This window comes from Montipora foliosa, unplaced genomic scaffold (assembly GCF_036669935.1).
Source record: "Montipora foliosa isolate CH-2021 unplaced genomic scaffold, ASM3666993v2 scaffold_150, whole genome shotgun sequence".
In the NCBI taxonomy this organism is placed as follows: domain Eukaryota; kingdom Metazoa; phylum Cnidaria; class Anthozoa; order Scleractinia; family Acroporidae; genus Montipora; species Montipora foliosa.
This window is the reverse complement of record NW_027179450.1, coordinates 7,501-27,500: the sequence shown is the minus strand read 5'-3', so window position 1 is coordinate 27,500 and position 20,000 is coordinate 7,501. Positions and strand designations below refer to the sequence as shown.

At 38.7% G+C, this 20,000-nt stretch overlaps 1 protein-coding gene and 1 pseudogene across 1 annotated transcript; one reads left to right on the top strand and one right to left on the bottom strand.

Annotated features, from left to right (window-relative positions):
• The first annotated feature begins 5,128 nt into the window (after positions 1-5,128).
• Positions 5,129-7,270, top strand: LOC137986175 (galanin receptor 2a-like). The gene has a single exon (XM_068833457.1). It carries the CDS (start codon positions 5,170-5,172, stop codon positions 6,151-6,153), a length of 984 nt encoding a protein of 327 aa, XP_068689558.1. The 5' UTR covers positions 5,129-5,169; the 3' UTR covers positions 6,154-7,270.
• A 10,467-nt stretch (positions 7,271-17,737) lies between these two features.
• LOC137986176 (uncharacterized skeletal organic matrix protein 5-like) overlaps positions 17,738-20,000 on the bottom strand; it is a 3,033-nt pseudogene continuing 770 nt past the window's right edge.

Sequence of the window (20,000 nt, the reverse complement as noted above, 5' to 3'; positions counted from 1 at the left end):
TAACGAATTTAGCGAAAATAACAAAGAAAACAAGCCACAGCAGCAAGAATAACAACTCTTCAAGGAGGACAAGGGAAGGGGCCCCACAAATATAACGAAAGTAACAAATATAACGAATATAGCGAAAATAACAAAGGAAACAAACGGTAGCAGCAAGAATAACAATTCTTCAAGGTGGACAAGGGAAGGGGACCCCACAAATATAACGAATATAGCGAAAATAACAAAAGGAAACAAGCCACACCAGCAAGAATAACAATTCTTGAAGCAAGAAAAAGGTGGGAGGCCCCACAACTATAACGAAAATAACAAATATAAGGAATATAGCGAAAATAACAAAGGAAACAAGCCACACCAGCAAGAATAACAATTCTTGAAATAAGAAAAAGGTGGGAGGCCCCACAACTATAACGAAAATAACAAATATAACGAATATAGCGAAAATAACAAAGGAAACAAGCCACACCAGCAAGAATAACAATTCTTGAAGCAAGAAAAAGGTAGGAGGCCCCACAACTATAACGAAAATAACAAATATAACGAATATAGCGAAAATAACAAATGAAGCAAACAGCAGCATCAAGAATAGCAATTCTTCAAGCAAGAGAAGGCAAGGGGTCCCCACAAGTATAACGAAAATAACAAATAAAACGAATATAGCGAAATGATAACAAATAAAGCAGACAGCAGCAGCAAGAATAACAATGCTTCAAGCAAGAGAAGGCAAGGGCGTACCACAAATATAACGAATATAGCGAAAATAACAAAGGAAACAAGCCACACCAGCAAGAATAACAACTCTTCAAGGCAAACAAGGGAAGGGGGCCCCACAAATATAACGAAAATAACAAATATAACGAATATAGCGAAAACAACAAATGAAGCAAAGAGCAGCATCAAGAATAACAATGCTTCAAGCAAGAGAAGGCAAGGGGGCCCCACAAATATAACGAAAATAATAAATATGACGCATATAGCGAAAATAACAAAGGAAACAAGCCAGCGCAGCAAGAATAACAATTCTTAGAGGGAAGGGAAGGGGGCCCGACAAAAATAATTTCGATGTTAAAAACCTTTTTACGCGACATTTGATGATAACTTATTTCCGTAAAGGTTAACTTGATTATGTCTTTGTCTTTCATATAAATAACCAGGCAGCAGGACTTTGCGCCATTATAATGAGCTTGTGTACATATTTTTAACGACGGGCGACAACCGAGTACGCCAATTATTTTCCATTCGCCACGTTATTTGTATCATAGACGACTTTGCCTTACAAAAACAAGGCGACAAAAGGAAGACAATAGAAGAGCTCATACATACTATTGAATCATTTTTGCGATTGTGTTCATACTCGTTTGCGCGTGATTTGTATGCAGGTTTTTGCGTATATTTGGTTCGCTTATCGCCGAGTTGCGGGAAAAAGATAAGGGCATGATAAAACACCAATAACGATGTTGCTAAGTGCAAAGCTGGCACTAGTGGCTTAGAAATGGAAAACTACACTACTTTGCAAATGCTATCATGTAATGGACTTCGTAAGGATTGGAATGAACGCAGCGTCCGTAAGTGACGAATTTCGTATGTTGCTAAAACGAGTTACATTGACGTTTGAAATTTCCGAACAAAGTAGTTATACAACGGTGCATGGAGAAGACACAAACAAACAAACAAAAAAAACAAGGAGAAAAGAAAGAGAGAAAAAGCACCTTCACGCACGTCAAACATTTTAATATGAACCCTTCTTGGGAGTAATTGAAGAATACCCTGTCACTCGAGCAAAGTTCTGCCTAGTCGGCTACGCGGTACGCGAAAACTAATAATTCAAGTTGAAGTATGTAATGTATTCAAGTCAAAATCAATTGCGAATTGAAAATGGCTAGGCTTAGAGGCTGGCTACGCGGTACGCAGTGAGATAATCCCGTGAAAAGTGTAATTAACCAAACCGGAATTGAAAGCTAAAATGTTAAGAGAGTGCTTAGGCCTAATCACTGAAACGAGCGCTTAGGCTTAATCTGTGAACGAGTGCTATTTTGTTCACACGAACTCGTGAAAAGTGTAGTTAACCGAACCGTACAATGAAAGCTAAAATGTTAAAGAGGGTTTACGCCTAATAACTGAAACGACTTAAAACGAGTATGGACAATGTGCGCGCTTGCGAGCCGTGCGAGCCATGGCTGTGAACCATTCGAGTCCATATTCGAGTCAACATGCGAGCAATTCGACTTAACATGCGAGCCACGCAGTTACTGAAAGCGCAACAATTTAAAATGGGTGCTTAGAGTTAAATACTGTTAATCACCACTATTTGCATAATTTGGAGTGTGATCGAAGATCGGACACCGGGTGTCTCAAAGATCTCAATTCAGTTTGCATTAGAACTGCGTCCTATCGAACGCAGTAAGGGCCACGTTATAAGCCACTGCACCAAACTAAAAACTTTGTAGTTCGTTGTAGGTGTTATTGGCGAACTGTATTAATTAATGTGCCCTTTGTGTTTATTATCAAGGAGTACTTACATTGCGTCCTGCCAAAATAATTCCCGCTACATCACTGATGAAGTCCGGCTAACATTACTTATTTCTGTTTATTCATTCACCAACTCTTTAAGGATTAACAAAAGCAATACGCAACATTGCGAAATAACAGAACCAATAATCCAATAAATTTAGCATACAGAATTCCAGGAGTGATCATTATACAATGCAACTCGGAGATAAGCGAACCAAATATACGCCAAAAACTTGGGTACAAATAACGCGCAAACGAGCGTCAACACAAATGCAAAAATGATTCATTAGTATGTATAAGCTCTTCTATTGTGTCGGTTGTCGGCCCGTTATTAAAAATATGAACACAAGCTTATTATCAGGGCACAAAGTCCTGCTGGCTGGTTATTTTTATGAAAGGCAAAGACGTCATCAGGTTAACTTTTAGAGAAATAAGTTATCAACAAATGTCGCATAAAAGCTTTTTAACATTGAAATTATTTTTGTGGAGCCCCCTTCCCTTGTCTGCCTTGAAGAATTGTTATTCTTGCTGCTGTGGTTTGCTTCCTTTGTTATTTTCGCTATATTCGTTATATTTGTTATTTTCGTTATATTTGTGGGGCCCCTTCCCTTGTCTGCCCCTAAGAATTGTTATTTTTGCTGCTGCCGGTTGCTTGCTTTGTTATTTGCGCTAAATTTGTTATTTTCGTTATTTTTGTTATATTTGTAGGGCCCCCTTTCCTTGTCTGCCTTGAAGAATTGTTATTCTTGCTGCTGTCGTTTGATTCACTTGTTATTTTTGCTATATTGTTATTTTCGTTATTTTTGTTATATTTGTAGGGCCCCCTTCCCTTTTCTGCCTGTGTGGCTCGCTTGATTTGTTATTTTCGTTATTTTTGCTATAATTGTTATTTTCGGTATTTTCCTTAGCACAGTTGTTATATTTGTCATTCTTGTTATTCTTGCTGCTGCCGTTTGCTTGACTTGTTATTTTTGCTATATTTGTTATTATCGTTTTTTTTGTTATATTTGTAGGGCCCCCTTTCCTTGTCTGCCTTGAAGAATTGTTATTCTTGCTTCTGCCCTTTGCTTCATTCGTTATTTTTGCTATAATTGTTATTTTCGGTATTTTCCTTAGCACAGTTGTTATATTTGTTATTCTTGCGACTGCGTGCATTTCTGGACATAAGTGTTGGTGGCCGAGAGCTCCTCCACTGCTTTTGTCAGAGATGCCTCAAAATTCGGATTGACAAGAACAACTCGAACCACGTTCTCGCTCCCCCAGTCCTCGGCGTATTAAGAAACAGACATAATAATGCTACAAGAACCGGCAACAACTGGACTCATAAAGCATAGTGCAGTTCCACGTATGGTCGCGCTGTTTAGTTTTCTGCAAAGGTCCCTCTGCTTGAATCATCCTTGCCCAAACGTTGTAGGAGTGTAATTTAGCTTTTAATTGCAGCTTCTTATATACGTTGCAAGAAAAGATGTCAACTTTAATTTTCTTACCTAGGTGTACATACTTTACCGCATAACATTACAATTTTCCGACCGATCTCGGCACTGATTGACTTGAACAGAAAAAGGACGGGCAACTTTTGTTTGGAAAACCAAGAACATCTAATTTGGTTTCGAAATATTTTGGAGAAGTGAGGAGTCTTACAAAGATGCCAACGCCAATTTTTGTTACTCGCCTCATTCAGCAAAAAGAAGGGGTGACGTGGTCGGCTTACCTTTCACTAACATGCTAGAACGCGGTATTGCCAACGATATTAAAGAACGATTGTATTGGAAAAAGCGTTTTCTTCTGTGACCAATATACAAAAGAAATTAAACTAAAAGAAAGAAGTGATTTTGTGGCCTGACTTCCACGTTTTAGTACGTCCAATAATAATAATAATACATAATAATAATAATAATTAATAATAATAATAATAATAAATAATAAATAATAATAATAATAATAATAAATGATAACAATAATAATACTATTTATACATCCGCTAAATCCGCCTTTTCCATCTTTTCCGTTTAAAATATAGGAGGTTTATTGAAGCTTATTTCCGTGAAATCCGCTAAATCCGTAAAATCCGATGTTTAACCTCATGCATGTTGACCATGCGCATTTGGCATCATTCCTTTCGTTTTGGTGGATTTCCCGGGAAATTCCGGATATTGACTGGATATTGATGGTTTCACCCAGTTCTTTTCAGTTTAATAGTCCAGTAATTTTCAGTTTGATAGTTAGTGATATTCTTGTTACCATTCTCTCTCAAGCTATAACTGAAGAGGAAGAGGAAACGATCTCTCTCTCTCTGTCTGCTCATTGCAGTCAATGGCTGGATTCCAACAAAAATGGCAGGAATCGCTTCTTCGTGCGAACTTAAAAATGGCATTTAAAATCCTGCTTGATTCCCACACTATGTTATTTTTGCAGGAAACACTTACAGTATCTGTCATTAAAAGTAAATTAAAAGTGTAGCTATGGCAAGTATGCCTGCAAGTGTCGGGTTACAAAATCTGTCAACTCTTTTTTTTTGATGACATTTCGTGATATTTTCTCGAAAGCAATCAATTTCTTCTATTTTAAAATCAGCGATACGTGCTGTCTAACCGTTTTGAGGCAGATGTGCTTTGGCTGTGGACTATAACCACTTTCAACAACTGGATAGGAGGCATAATGGCTCTTTCGAGTACGGACATTTCTAAAGCTGCCCTGCTCGCTTTAATTTCCACCTTCACTATAGTGGGTAACCTCACAGTAAGCATCGTCCTCATAAAATATCGAAGGCTCCTTCTTAAAAATCGCCCAACGTATCAGTATATTTTGAATTTGGTATTTTCCGATTTGGTCGTTGGTCTTTTGACGATGCCGTTTGAATTTATCAGTGTTCTTCACAATGAATGGATCTTTGGACGAACTGTGTGCAAAATGATCGAATTCATTCAAATTGCCGCTTCAGGAACAACTGTTTTCAGTCAAGCGTTGATCGCATTCGATCGATACCGCAGTTTAGCTCGTCCATACCTGCCGAAGACGGAGACAAGATTTGTGAGGAAAATGATTCTGATGTCGTGGATCATCCCCGCCTTTGTCTCGAGTCCTTATCTATACATGTTTGAGATATCACATGTGGATTCCAAGATCCTCTGCAGTCCAAATGCCATTCCGATTAAGTGGCTGGATACAATTTACGAGGCATTGGAATTTGTAATTGGTATGTTTCTACCTTTCTTGGCTTTTTGTTGGTGCTATTTTCGCGTGGCCCGAATGTTTCGTGGGAGCCCATTGGTATCACCAGACAGCGTTTTTACCCGTCAGCTTTCTGTTACTTTCAAGAAAAAAAAACGAGTGACCCGAACCGCAGGCTTGGTTGCAGTGACTTTTACTGTGTGCTGGCTTCCGACCAGTATTATGAACTTCGTGCGAGTTGTGTCGGGTACAGACCGTGTCCACAGCGGACACCTTTTGCACCAAATAGCCATGTTTTGCGCATTTTTAAATGGGGCCATTAACCCGATTGTCTACTGTGCATTCGATAGGAACATTAAAGAAACATTGAGTCTTCGCCAACTAGCTATTTGCAAATTCGACGATGACATTAGAAATTCAAGAAAAGTATCCGGCAGAAAACGCACATCATCACCAAGTTACCATGATTGAAGTTGGAGATTAGATATCACTTGCAGAAATGAAATTTCGCCACAACCGTCAATCCTGAACACAAAATACAGCACCGATTTGGAGTTTCATCATGTAGACACTTATAAAATCATTTTGATATAAAAAAGAAGAACAATGGCTGGGCGTTGTGCACGACAGCTCAATACAAACAAACGGAGCAGGCGGTTCAAAACTATGGATCAATAAGTTCTGAAAAAACTATTTAAAATTTATTGCACAAAGTTTTCGTGCATCATTTACCTGTTGCCGGTAAAATTCGTTTTTACCTACAATCCTCGTCACATTAGTTGGCACGCAACTGATATCCTCTGCTCTCCCAATGTGGAGGGAATGATTGCACCTAAGAGGATTGTGTTCCACAAGCAATTTTGAGAGGTGTTAACAGAAATGGAATTTATTTCACAGGAAACCAATGTATAGATAGAACGGTGTCCTGGAGACTTTTGAACAACTGACGTTGTTTTCCGAGCAGAAATTTTAACGAGATAGGTTTTAAGCGTGTTACAGATTGCGTGACGCGGACACCTGCGTTTTATTTGTTTTTGTTGAAGGCTGGCCTGTACGTAGAGAAGCCGAATTTTGCTATGTTGTGTTCAGAGTGGCCCAAGTCCCAAGTCGAGTGGCCTGCAGAACAGACTGCTTCTGAAAGCGGTGTTCCGTCTACGAGAAAGAGAAGGGAACTTTAATTACTTGTAAGCGGCTCATGGAAGAGGCAGGAATTTCACAGAGAGAGGTGTCCGTAACAGCAATATCCCGGTTTTTGAACGATTTAAATGGAAAGTTGTCACTTGATTGATCACGCAATGTACACGTGGTGACATAATTATCGAGTCACCACAACGAGTCACCAAAATGTAATGGGTCTAAAGTGGTAAAACCGTAGTTCGTACTAAAATACAAGGGTGAAAATGGTGAGTTAATAAACCAGAGTTATAAGTTTCCCCCCTTTACTTGCGTCTTGGGACCTGTTTTCAAGTAATTTTCCATGTGGTGACGTTCTGAATTTCTTATTATTTTGTCTAAGGATAATTTGATTAGTGACTAGCGGTGAGTCGTGCACACGTTCACAAATAGATGGAACGTTTACCTTACTGAATACGAGACCATCCAGGGAATGGTAAGCATTTATTTCAATAGGTATCTATGACGTCACTGAGAAATCGTGTTTTGACAACTTATACAATAGGCGATGTCACCATTGTTTGCTTTAACTTAAAAACTAAATGTAAACATTAATTGTCTTCCTTTTTTTTCACGAAGTGTTCTTCTTTATGCTTGAAAAGTGTCTTAGACGAATCCAAATGTTATCAACACATAATAAAACAAAGGTCCACTCTATCGACTAACGTGAAATTAACATTTTTTAAAATCAATATTTCTTGTCGTACATTTTCTGAGAGGTTTTAAACCACCACGCTACTTCTAAAAATCATAGCAGACATTCGGCCCTATGTAAAATCCAGAAGATCCGGATGAGTGTAAAACACTGCGCTATTTATCTTTTTACTTCTAAACTCTGCACTGATGAAAATTATTCAGCAACAACGACCTTGAAGCTCGCGCGCGCAATTTTCCCGCTATTTCCCTGTTGCACACCACATACTCCAAATTCCTTTAAAACACAATCCTCGTCACACTATTTAGGACACTAGTGATGTCCTTAGCTCTCCCAATGTTGGGCTTGCGAGATGGTTCATTTAAATCATTGAATTCAACATTGGCGAGGAACGATCGTCCCAACTTAATTTGGCGAGGATTGTAGTTTAAAATTGGTGATCCTCATTTTACCTAGGTTGAGTGCGCACTCAGATGAATTGAAGAAAGCTTTGTTTTTTTGTCTAAATTGAGTCTGAATTACGCCTAGAGAAAAAATAGGGTGAGGTTAGGATTACGAGTTTGGAGGGCCCGAGTTTGAGTACCGGCGGTCAATACAGTCACGGTTCTTTGTTCAGTCACTTATTAGGGCCTCTTTATATGGTCTCGGTTACCCGAGATAGCCCTCCTCCCGAGACAACTTTACCGAGCGTCGATAGGAGAATTGCGTGACCGAGACAAAGTTGACCCTACTTAATTATGCATATATTTTAAGACGAATCTTCAAAAAATGCGTATCATCATTTGCCTTTCTTTGTTTCTTTCTAGTTCGTTCTTATTAAGTATAGTTGCGTTTTCACATTCAGCAAATGAACTGACAATCTTAACACAGCCGCAATTGTAGTTTAAATAAAAGGCTGTTTATAAATCGAAAGTTTCCGTTGACAGTGCTGAGAATTTTGGGGAAAAGACCTTTTCTTTCGAAAGTAAACTCTAAAAACATGTATAAGCTCCCAAATTGTTGCTTCTTTGATTTTGATTTTATATGTGCGCATTTAAGATTTTGATGTTTCGTCTCGGGTGGTCGAGGCAAACTGTTTACATGCGAAAAATTGTTTCACCTGCCAGGGTTACCCTACCTGCGAGGCGAGACAGGAGGCGAGTTGTCTCGCCCACCTCATGTAAACGGTTGATATAATTTTTTAAACAAATGGGTGGAAAAATATCTCGCCAAGAGTAACTCTGGGGGAGGGCTGTCTCGGGTACCCGAGACCATATAAACAGGCCCTCACTATGTTGTAATGTTGAAACTGAATGGGTAACTGTATGACAGAAACCGATAAGATGACACGAAACATTAAGAACATGTGTTGAGATGACTAAGACAGAGATTAAGGGAAGTTGTAGGTGTTTTCAGTCCTTTTTGGGGGGTTGATAGCTGCTTTAAACTAGGTCAATGAGGATCACCAATTTAACCTAGGTAATAACGGATTCAACCTGAGACCGGATTTGACTTACAACATAGCCACTGTAACACACTTAAGTTAGTCTACAATCGGTTGCATGACCAACCTCGTGCCCAGGGTCTCTCTTCTCTGCCTCCATTGTCGTTCAGAAAAAGACTCTGGTTCAGGCTGGTCACGTGGCACTCTTCGACAAACACTTTCCTACATGGGTTGTGATTTCGTTATATTTTGATCCCGCAACTGGGCGAAAGCGTATATATACGTACGTTTGACAAAGCATTTTTTTAATAAGTTATCTTTACCTTACAATGTAAGTAACAAAAAGGACAAAAGAGCTGATGTTATATTCCCGCAGGAGATGAATTCCCACAAAAGTGGTCAACCTAAAAACAAGAGCTTTTGTTGAGCTTTGTTGTGCAAGATTGCAACTTTAGGAATCATGTTGTTTACATTCGAAAGAAAAACCAAAATCAAAGAACAAAATAAAATACCTGTCCATGTTAGTATAGTTTTTTATTTTTTGCATAAAAATATAGTTCAATAAGCCAGTTCGGAGTTTCAAAAAACACATGCGCGCGTCGGGATAAAATCAAGCATATCTTAACAATACAAAGAGATTTTCAATGGAAATATCTGCAAGCAATTTCCATAACAAAAAACTGCTTGTTTCTATCCCGACGTGCGCACCTTTTTTTTTTTTTTTTTTTTTGAATCTCCGAATTGACCGCTAACATGGTCGCCATTGCTTTGTTTTGGAACACCAACATAGCCGCCGTGACGTCATGTGAAAACGCTCTATTAATCTTTAGTATCACCCAACTAGTGGACTAATGCAAATCCTGCATTTTGATTGGCTACGCTACTAGAGGACTATTGGTAATAGTCCTCGAATAGCGAAAAGCGTGACGTTTTCTTTCGTTTCGTCCTCAAGGGCCACGGGTCAATAGCCCATTCGTCATCGGCTCATAGACTATTGACCCGTAGCCCTTGCGGGCTACGGGTCTAATTGTTAATTATATCTGTACGCAACAATACAAACCAATGTAAGTAAATATTTTTCCGCACCGAAAATTAAATTGGAAATGGTCGTAATCAGCTTATATGAATTTGGCAATTTTACGCTAAAAACGAAAATTTCGCAAAAATAGCGAGTCCTACTAGTAGTTGGGGACTTATCTTCTTCTTTTGAGATTTTACACTCTTTGCAAAAAAATTGCAATTTTTACAGTTGCGTGCAAACCTAAACAAACGTGGAGACAATTTTCTGAGCACTATTGCGGCAATGTTTAAGGTACTCGGTGACTTGTTAGTAGCTGATGTATCATTGCTTAATACTCAGTATTTGTTTGCTTATGCGTACCCACTTTTATGAATTATTAGCTCATGTAATTGTTTCTTGTAAACCGCGTTAACGGGATTTGTGTTAGGATTAGTAACATGGGCCCTCTTTCGCGGCACAAAAAAACGCAGAGGGTGAGGATTGCCTCCCCTTCGTGGTCCCGATTGTTACAGGGTTCCTTTTGCCAACTTTTGTAGAATCAGCTTCCACTAAACGCGAGTTTCAATTCGTCGGTCTCTGGCTCTGACGATTTATCCATTTCACTGGATACCAACAATAGCGACGATATCCTCGAGACTTTAAAACCATTTACCAACAACGTAACCCTAGGAAGCTTAAATATCAACAGTCTGGCTGGAAAATTCAGCCGGCTTCTTGAATGGGTCGAAGCTTTTGACATTTTGTATATTCACGAAACAAACAATAGATAGGACATTCCCGGACTCCCAGTTTGCAATAAAAGGTTATAATGTTTATCGCAGAAAGAAAGAAAGGTGGCAGAGGAATTATATTGTATATTCGAAAGGCGATACCTTCTTAACAGATACGAATGAAATGCTCCAATGTGGAGTGTATTCTTGTCGATATCCAAGGGGGTAAACCGTATATCTCGTTATTATGCGCCTGCAAACTACCATCAGTAACCAATGCAAATTTCACCCCAAAAAAATGCATATCCTCCGAGACGCAGCGATGTCAATTGGGGCATATGTGGTTTGTTTGGGTGACCTGAACTGCGTTATTCTCCACGCGTTATATAATGGCAAAGAGAGACGTGCTTGGTTAGATACACTACGAAAACCACCGATCTGTGGAATGGGACCGAATTACCGAGTCACTGCCCCGCCCACCTTCGTTTTAGACCTTATTCACGATAGCCGCCATGTTGGATTTGCTATTATCATGCAAATTAGCTACACACTTCTGAGGGGGCAAACAACACAAGTTCGAGAGGTTATAACGAACATCTTAGCCACACAGGTAATTTGTTTCATGTTCATTGAATGTTTATCACCTAAGTAGTAAAATACAATGCTCACATAAGTTACTTCGATTTTTTTAGATGAAAAATTACCAGATAACGAAGTAAAAAGTCAAAAATGTCGGAGGCAATCAAAAGATATAAAATTTTTATAAAAGGTACTTAATTCTAAATTCTAAAATGTACTTTTAGCAATGTTTATTCAATATTTCGACGAAACAATTTTCCGCAATTTGCCTTTATTCCAATGTTTGCCCCCCAGCATAACACATGGCTAATTTGCATTGACAATTTGAAAACCAACATGACGGCTATCGTGAATACGGGCTATTAAACATTTGGATGAAATTCCCTTCCCACGGGCTTAAGGTGTGCTATAATGACCACAACAATGAAAAAACACGTTTTCAAAACTTATCTATCTCGGAGCCTGGAACAGGCTATTTCTTCAGGCGATGTTTTCCTAGACATTAATTTTCCCTTGAAGATCTCAATGTAAAGATAACAACTCAAAGACTCTACGCTTGATTGCAACCAATTTTTGACAGTAGCTAGGTAAACCTATTTCTAACAAACCTATTTTAGGGAATTCTAAAATTCTAAACAGCTTTTTCCATAAAAGCCTTTTCCGTGCGGATGCGCGCTTTCGATCATACTCTGTAACTTTTGAATGCGATCGAATCAAGGAAAGCCCCGATGGTATTTTTTTAAGTAACTGAAAGAAATAAATTGCAGAAATATGAAATTCCCGTTGGGTTGGTATTTGTTCCTTCGCGTTTTAACCTCAAAACCAACGAAGTATTTTCTTGAATAGTAAATGAAATATTCCATTAGCAACATTTAATATACGAGTTGGGATATCTGCGCCGTAATCGGAAAGCGCTTCATCCGTTTCACTGAAGACACCTCTGAATGTACACGCTAACCTTAAAGTGCTACTATGACCAAAAGATTATTCTTTATTTTTCTGTGGATTTGAAAACAAGGTTTACTATAAACAGAAAGTGACCCAAGTTTTAAGCCTTGATTTCAAAAAGACACCTGTTTATTTTAACTGGAATTTTCCTATTTAATGGTCCGCCATAAGTAACTTTAAAATCTCGAGAGAGCTGGATCGAAAAAAAAAATGACGTCAAAGACTCAATAGTTTAAAGTGCCCCTGTGATCAAAAAAACCACTTCTTTTTTTCCTTCAGATTTTCAAAGTGTGTTTGCTTAAGACCTGACTGGCAAAATTTTGAGCTTTGATTTTTATCCAAAGGCCGTTTACTTTGAGTGTAAGTTTTCGATTTCACGGTCCGCCATTACTCACGTTCAAAACTGACCGATTGGACCTCAGAGGGTTGGATCCAGGGAAAAGTGACGTCAGAGGCTCACTAGCTTAAAATTTCAGCGTGTGAACGCAGCTTATTATATATGCAAAGCGTGAGTTTAAAAGTCTGAAAGCCCAAAACCCCCGTGCTGCATATTAATTCTGCGGCGTACACACGTATTGCATTCTTAAACTAGTGAGCCTTTGACGTCATTTTCTCCTCGATCCAGCTCTCTCAAGAACATAATGTTAGTAATGGCGGACCATTAAATAGGAAAATTACAGTTAAAATAAAGAGGTGTCTTTTTGAAATCAAGGCTTAAAACGTGGGTCACTTAGTGTTTTGTTAAGATAGTTTTGAAATCCAAAGAAAAATATGAATTGATTTTTTGGTCAGGGGCACTTTAAAATTACAATGCGTTTGCGCGCAACTGAATTAATATGCAGCACGGGAGTTTCGGGCTTTCAGACTTTTAACTCGTGTTTTTTCTTATATAATAAGCTGCGTTCACAAGCCAAAACTTTAAGCAAATGAGTAAATGACGTCACTTTTCAAGAAACAAGAAACTAAATCAAGTAAAGGGGTTAAAAAAATAATTGAACATGAAAATTATTCGTTACTAAAAAATAAGAATAATAAATAAGAAAAAATCCCTACACGAAAGCTTCGTCCTTAAAAAAAAAGGGAAAGAGCAGCTCCAAAACCCAAAGAAATCCCAAGCAAAATGAAACACAGGTGTATAAAATGAGACAAATCTAAACAACCCGAAGGCAAAAAAAAGCTGACTGCGACATCATTAGGGTCGTAAATGGCTGCGAATCTTCAGGGGTAGAGCGCAGGCGAAAAAACAACATCAAAACCATGGACAAACTAACGCGATCAAAACTGCAAAGTCAATCAAGCAAAAATGGAAATAACACTTACCAAAAACACACTTACCAGGTGTATAATATGATTACTGAAGCAAAATTATAGTTTAGAATAAAGAAAAAAAAAAGAATATCTGGTTACTTACACGGAAGAAAAAGCTGGCAAAATTTTCCCTTCTCTCAAAAAATTTGCAAAGTCTCCAGTAAACGTCAGCTGTGCTTACGACAAAAGAATTCAAATACGACCCAAACTGCACTTATGGCCTGGGCACGAGATATGAGAAGGACTCGATCTGGGAACCAGTATGACAGGGAAAATGCCCAATGCAATAAAATTCTACTACGAAATGGGGATTAGGAAGCAAAAGAAGGGGCAATGGCCCAGAAAAACATGGAAGCCCATCTGAGATTGAGTTGCTTCTGATACAGGTTAAACTGCAGGAGTACAATCATTCTTTCTTCTTAACCAGGAAAAAATCCCATCACATGCGGTATAAATCATTCGTTCTATTGGATGGATCCAGGCAAAAAACCCATTTTTATGTGTATAAATCACGCGTTCTTTTAAAAGGATCCACGAAAAAATCCCATCAGGTAAATAAATCATTCGTTCTTTTGATGGATCCAGGAAAAAATCCCATTATGTGTATAAATCATTCCTTCGTTTGGATGGATCCAGGAAAAAATCCCATCAGATGAATAAATCATTCGTTCTTTTCATGTATCCAGGAAAAAAAAAACCCATCAGGTTTATGAATCATTCGTTCTTTATGGTGGTTCCAAGGAAAAAGGCCATGAGGTGTCAATTCACAGAAACTGAAAAATGAAATATCCATATCCAAACAAATAAAAACATAAATAAATAAATAAACATTATATTATATTATATAAGAAAACCTTTTGAAATAGCAAGTTCAGAACCTGCGGGATCATAATAATAATAATAATAATAATAACAAAGCTGATGACCATGTATGGCCATAACATGTGGATGACGTAGATTGCACATATGGCCACTAAAATATGCCCTTTCATTCTCTATAAATTTAAACTTTCCAGACCTTATAGAAACCAGCCAATGATAACAAACGTTATAATTAGTGGATACGAGGAAAAGCAAACGGGCTCCATTTTACAACATGGTCTTCCCTGCCGGGGGCATAAAGAAAACCGTCATTAAGCAGCGCTCACACTACTCTGGGACCAGGCTCCGCAGTTGAGGCCATAGAGGAAAAAAGGAGCGATTCAGTTGCTTCACTCGTTCCTTATCCCTTTTACCCTAACGAGGGGCGTGGTTCCGGGCTACGTTTACACGAACGCGATTCATTTATAAACGCATCGTTTTCGATGCGGTTACGCCTTTTGTTTACACGATAGCGATCGAGACCGTTGGAGAAACCGAGTCGATTTGAAAACGATACCGAAAGTGAAGCGTTTTCAAATCGATACGGTTTGATCTGTTGTGTAAACAGCGAAACCGCAGTGATTTGAATACGGTGACTATTTTGGAGCGAAATTTGCATTATTCTATTTAAAATGGTGAATTTAGTCCGTAGTGCAGCGCTCGCTTGTACAATCAAGACTTCGATTTTCTGACAAAAACGGTTCCGTGTTAACACTTCGATTTTGATGCGGTTTCGAAGACGTAAAGCCGTATCGATGTGAAACCACGTTCGTGTAAACGCTGCAGTTATAATCTGAGTTTGCCCTGATTTTGAATTTTCGAGTCTGAGATACATTATAGTTTATTGCAGTAACTGGCGTTGGTTGCGAAATTGGACATTCTTTTACAGAAAATTTGTTTTAATCATTTGTTAGTTGCGTCTAATCCAGCCGATTTTATGAATATTTGCCAAAGTTAAAATTTAAAAGAAAAGCACTAATGCGCTTTCCTGGTTGGCTTTGCTTTTGTTGTCAGTGTTACATATGCTGATAGAGTTAAAATGTAATTAAACCTCCAAACATAAAAAAAAAGATATCCTCAGTACGTTGTGCTCAAGTTTACGCTTTGTTTGCTTTTCCTCTTATGTAAATTGTTAAGGTGGTCCTCATTTTGAATTTCCGAATTTGAGATCACACAATGTTTTATTGGAGTAACTGAAGTTTTCTTTATCAAATTGTTTTAATCTTTCGTTAATACTGGACATAATCACCCGATTTTAGCCCTGATATTTTGCCGAAGTTGACATGAAATGAAAGAAAGCACCATTGCGCTCTGCTGATTGGCGTTGTTTTTATTCTCAGCCTTTCATATGGTGTTGTTGGTTAAATTGTAAACAAAGAAAGAAATATATGCTGCGTGTTTTACAACGTCAAAGTTATTCTTTAGTAAACTTATCCTTCAAGTTATGTTTCAGGGGTCGTTCACTATTCATAAGAGGAGGGCTGGAATAATTTATGGAGGTGTGTGATCCCCGTCGGGGATCATCCCCCTAGCTGGCAGCGAGTAGGCACCAGGGGACTACATAATCCCCTGGGGTAAGAAGAATTTATTCATCGTCTCTCATTAGGTGTTTGTATCACTGAGTTTGAGTTGTCGCATCGAGCGAAAAAGCAGGCTGGTTGGTAGACGGGCGAAAGAAAAAGCGAGAGCCCTGGAAAAGACCTATCCAGGACTGGAGTGAGTGGAGCAGTCTTTGCTCAGATTTTTTTTTTTTTCAAGTGCCCACCTTTTCTCACCTCCCGCCTACCAACATGATCTCTTCTCTAAATTAACGCTTATCGTTAATTCGCAATTTGAATTTACTGTTATCGTTAATTTAGTACACTGTGACCCTGGACTTGCGGTAGGAGAGAAAATAAGGAAAATAAAAGATCATATCCGTGGATTGGATGATTTTCTGCTCGATAGAAACCGCTTCTTTCCGATAGACCACTAAATATCACGTCACAGCGCTCTCAGAAAAATATTTTAAGTCTCCCATAGAATATCGCTATTGAAGAGTAGGCCTAAGCTAGATTTATTAGGCCAAAGCTTTGATTTTAAAATGTTCAACTTTGTCTGGAATTTTTGAATTGTTTAATATTATTTGTTGCCGAGTGAAAATACCGCATGATCAAGTAGTGTTTAAAATATTGTCTTTGAGCAGCTAGCGGTGTGGTGGTTAGGTGACGGGTTAATAAACATCTCCAGGTTGGAGTCCTATGTCCATACATTTGGGTTGTCATTTAAATTAAAAGATATATGACCATTTCTTATAATCCATATTAAGCTTTCAGTCTTCTAAATGAACGATAATGGTAAATTTAGAGCAAATTACGAATTTAGGGGCACCCAACAAATCTGTTCCTCACATTATCTGTTCCCCAAAGGAATCTTGCTGGCTGGCAAAAATGTAGGTGTTTCGATGAGCTGGCTGGGAAATTTATTATTGATAGAGGTTTTTCCTGGGAATTACTGACTTTTTCTAGCATTTCAACCCGAGCTGACTGTAGAAACTCTGAAGACTGAGGACGACTCAAAGAAAAAAAAAAAAAAAAAAAGGAACCCCTTTCCTCTCCCAGAGAGTAGTCACAGGCATACGACGGCTGGTCAGAGTGATTGTGCTTGCCGAAAAAAACCTGTTTTGTCCCGGTTTTGTCGCTTTTGTTAGGTCGTTTTGGATCGAGGGATTTGAAAGTGCGCGGAATTCCTGGCTGGGAAATAAATTTGATCAGCTGGCTGGGAAACCAACCAATTTTATCTAGCTGGCTGGGAAATTTCTTGTGTCTTGCTGGGAAAAAGGAACAGATGATGTTTTCCCAGCAACACTGAAAAACACCTGAAAATGCCTTAATAACATTTATTTTCATTAACTGGGGTATAATAATACATTTTACAACAAATTGGTCGTTGGGTGCCCCTGCGAATTAACGATAATCGGTTAATTCGAGCTAGAGAATGGGTTGCGCCTACTGACCCGCTTCTAGTGTCTCCTCATATAGTAGACTGCCATTTATTTAGGATATTTAGCCTGACGTCGAGGCTTGGAAGAATAAAGAAGAGGTTAAATTCCTTTGTTCCTAATTTATAATGGCAATGTTTTCCCCTAATTCTATAAGTATTTTTTAATGCTTGTTCAACGTTGTTATCTCGTTCATTCATTATGTTTCAGTCACTTGTCAAGGATTGAAGTCAGAACGTGGGACAGTTTTCTCGGCCGGTATTTTCAGTTCAAAGTTAATCTAAAAGAGTTTACTGTCTAGCGTCATTCTATTGTGAAACCTAACCTAATATTTAAGCGAGCGTGGTTACGTAGCTCTCAAGGGGACTGAGGGCTAATCCCACAATCTGGACAGCCCTCACTGCACCGGAATATACCCCATTCCTCTCGTATTCCGATGACCGTTGTTGTTGTCCTTATGTCCAGCATAGTTTCCACATGTATTATCGCACAAGACGGAACCAAACCCTTTATTAAAGGAGTCGCACGTCTTGCAGTTGTTTTCGTTGTTAGCGACAAAACCAATTCTAACCCTGCGCCAAGTTGACGGGACAGCGTTGATCCCTTCCTTGTTACAGTGTGGTTGCAAGGAGGCGGTACCCCCAACAAGGGACATCCACGTGCCGCGACCGAGATGGATGGCTCAGTAACTTCCATCCGCGATCAATGAGTACAGGGATGACGCCTGCTTGTTAATTACAATTTAATTTAATTTAATTTAACATAATTTATATAGCGCTGACTCCACTAATTGACCAAAGCGCTTTACAATTCATAATAATTATTAAAAAAATTAAAAAGATCCCACTAGTAATAAAATATGAATAAATTAAAAACCTATTTACAGTCTTCTTTATAAAAATATCACAATAAATCCTATTCTAAATTATCAAAAAGTTAAACATTATATGCTTTTTTAAAAAGATCAGTCTTTAAATGTTTCTTGAATAAATTAATTGTCTCTAGACTTCTAAGATCTAATGGCAGCTCGTTCCAGAGTTTAGGTGCAGCAACGGAAAAGGCCCTGTCTCCGTATGTTTTAAGTCTTGACTTCGGAACTGCCAGAAGTTTTTGATCGGTAGAGCGTAACGTACGTGAACATGTACGATAACTAAGTAATTCCGTGATATATAATGGTGCCATACCATTTAGCGCCTTATAAACTAACAATAAAACTTTAAAAAGAATCCGAAAGTGAACAGGTAACCAATGCAGTTGAATCAATACAGGGGTGATATGATCAAATTTCTTGGTTAAAGTAACGATACGAGCAGCCGTGTTTTGCACAGACTGCAAACTACTTATCATATGCTTAGGGAGGCCATATAATAAAGAGTTACAATAATCTAGTTTTGAACTAACAAACGCCTGCACAAGAATTTCCGTAGTTTCCTCAGTGAGGTACTTCCGAATTTTAGAAATGTTCCTTAAGTGGTAGTACGACGTTTTTTACAACAAATCTAATGTCGTTGTTTATCTTCATTCCGAGGCAGATCTTTGAGAAATTTGTGCTCCAGTAACTTGGCAGCTTGGTTTGCGCTTTATCAAACCCGTGCCGCCAGTGAGGTTGAAGGCTACCTGGTTAGCTTCTAAAATGAAAGACGGAAAAAATTCATGTTTCGGACAATCGCATAAAGAAACAAGTGAACAATCAAGGGAGTAAAACCTACGGTGCTGGACGAAAAACCTTGCGACAGAACGGGCCACTCATCTTATTGTTCCTATTGTAACTTCTCAGTCCTTTACCTTTCCTAAACTTTGTGCCTCTTATCGTTTCATATTGCTTCTTTGTCCTCTCCGACCCCACCCCCTAACAGTGTTGAAGATCGTACCAAGCGGCATTAAACGGAATGGGAGTGAGAAAATTTGCTGCCACGTGTAAATGAAAATTTCTCCAGCCCCCAGACGTTTGTCCCAAGGAAGCATACCTTTATGCCATCAATCTTCATGACTGGAGTCCACCCTCCATTTCCACATCCAAAGTTTTCCATGTGACAGTGCACGGGGATCTTTTCTGTTCCAAACAGCAGTGTATATGCGCCACTCTCAAGCGACCTGAAACACATGAAAAGGACTGTTACGGAAGAATCGTCTTTGAGTTACTAAATTGCAAAAAGAGGCCTCTTAACACAGTTGTATCAGTTCAGGGTCAATTCAGTTTCTTTGGAGCTAGTTAATTTCGAGACTTGCAGCCAACTTACGGATTTTTGTCGTATAGTCCCTTACAAGAAGTGGCTGTAAAGAGAAAGCGAGAGCGTGATGAACTGAAATCGTAAATACCAAACATTTATTGCTCCATTGAACTGTGTGGGAACTTAGCTTACCTGTTGGCACATATGTTTCTTTGAGCTCTGCAAGAAGATGTTTCATTCCCTATTCAAAGGCCTTGACGCCGTCTAAAAGCAGGATGTGGAGAAAGAAAGGGTAAAACAAGAAACATTAAAGATACATTAATTATTATGGTTCCTCACTACAACTGAACAGTGTGAGACTGACTCAGCATACCTGGTGGCATACATCTTTCTTTGAGCTCTGCAACTGTATTATTAACATACTCTTCAAGGGTCTCTATAGCCTCTAAAAGCAAGATGTGAAGAAAGAGAGGCAAGACATGGGTTGTT

Excerpts from the sequence above, each read along its gene's own strand:
- LOC137986175 (XM_068833457.1), top strand. The coding sequence starts at position 5,170 with ATGGCTCTTTCGAGTACGGACATTTCTAAAGCTGCCCTGCTCGCTTTA.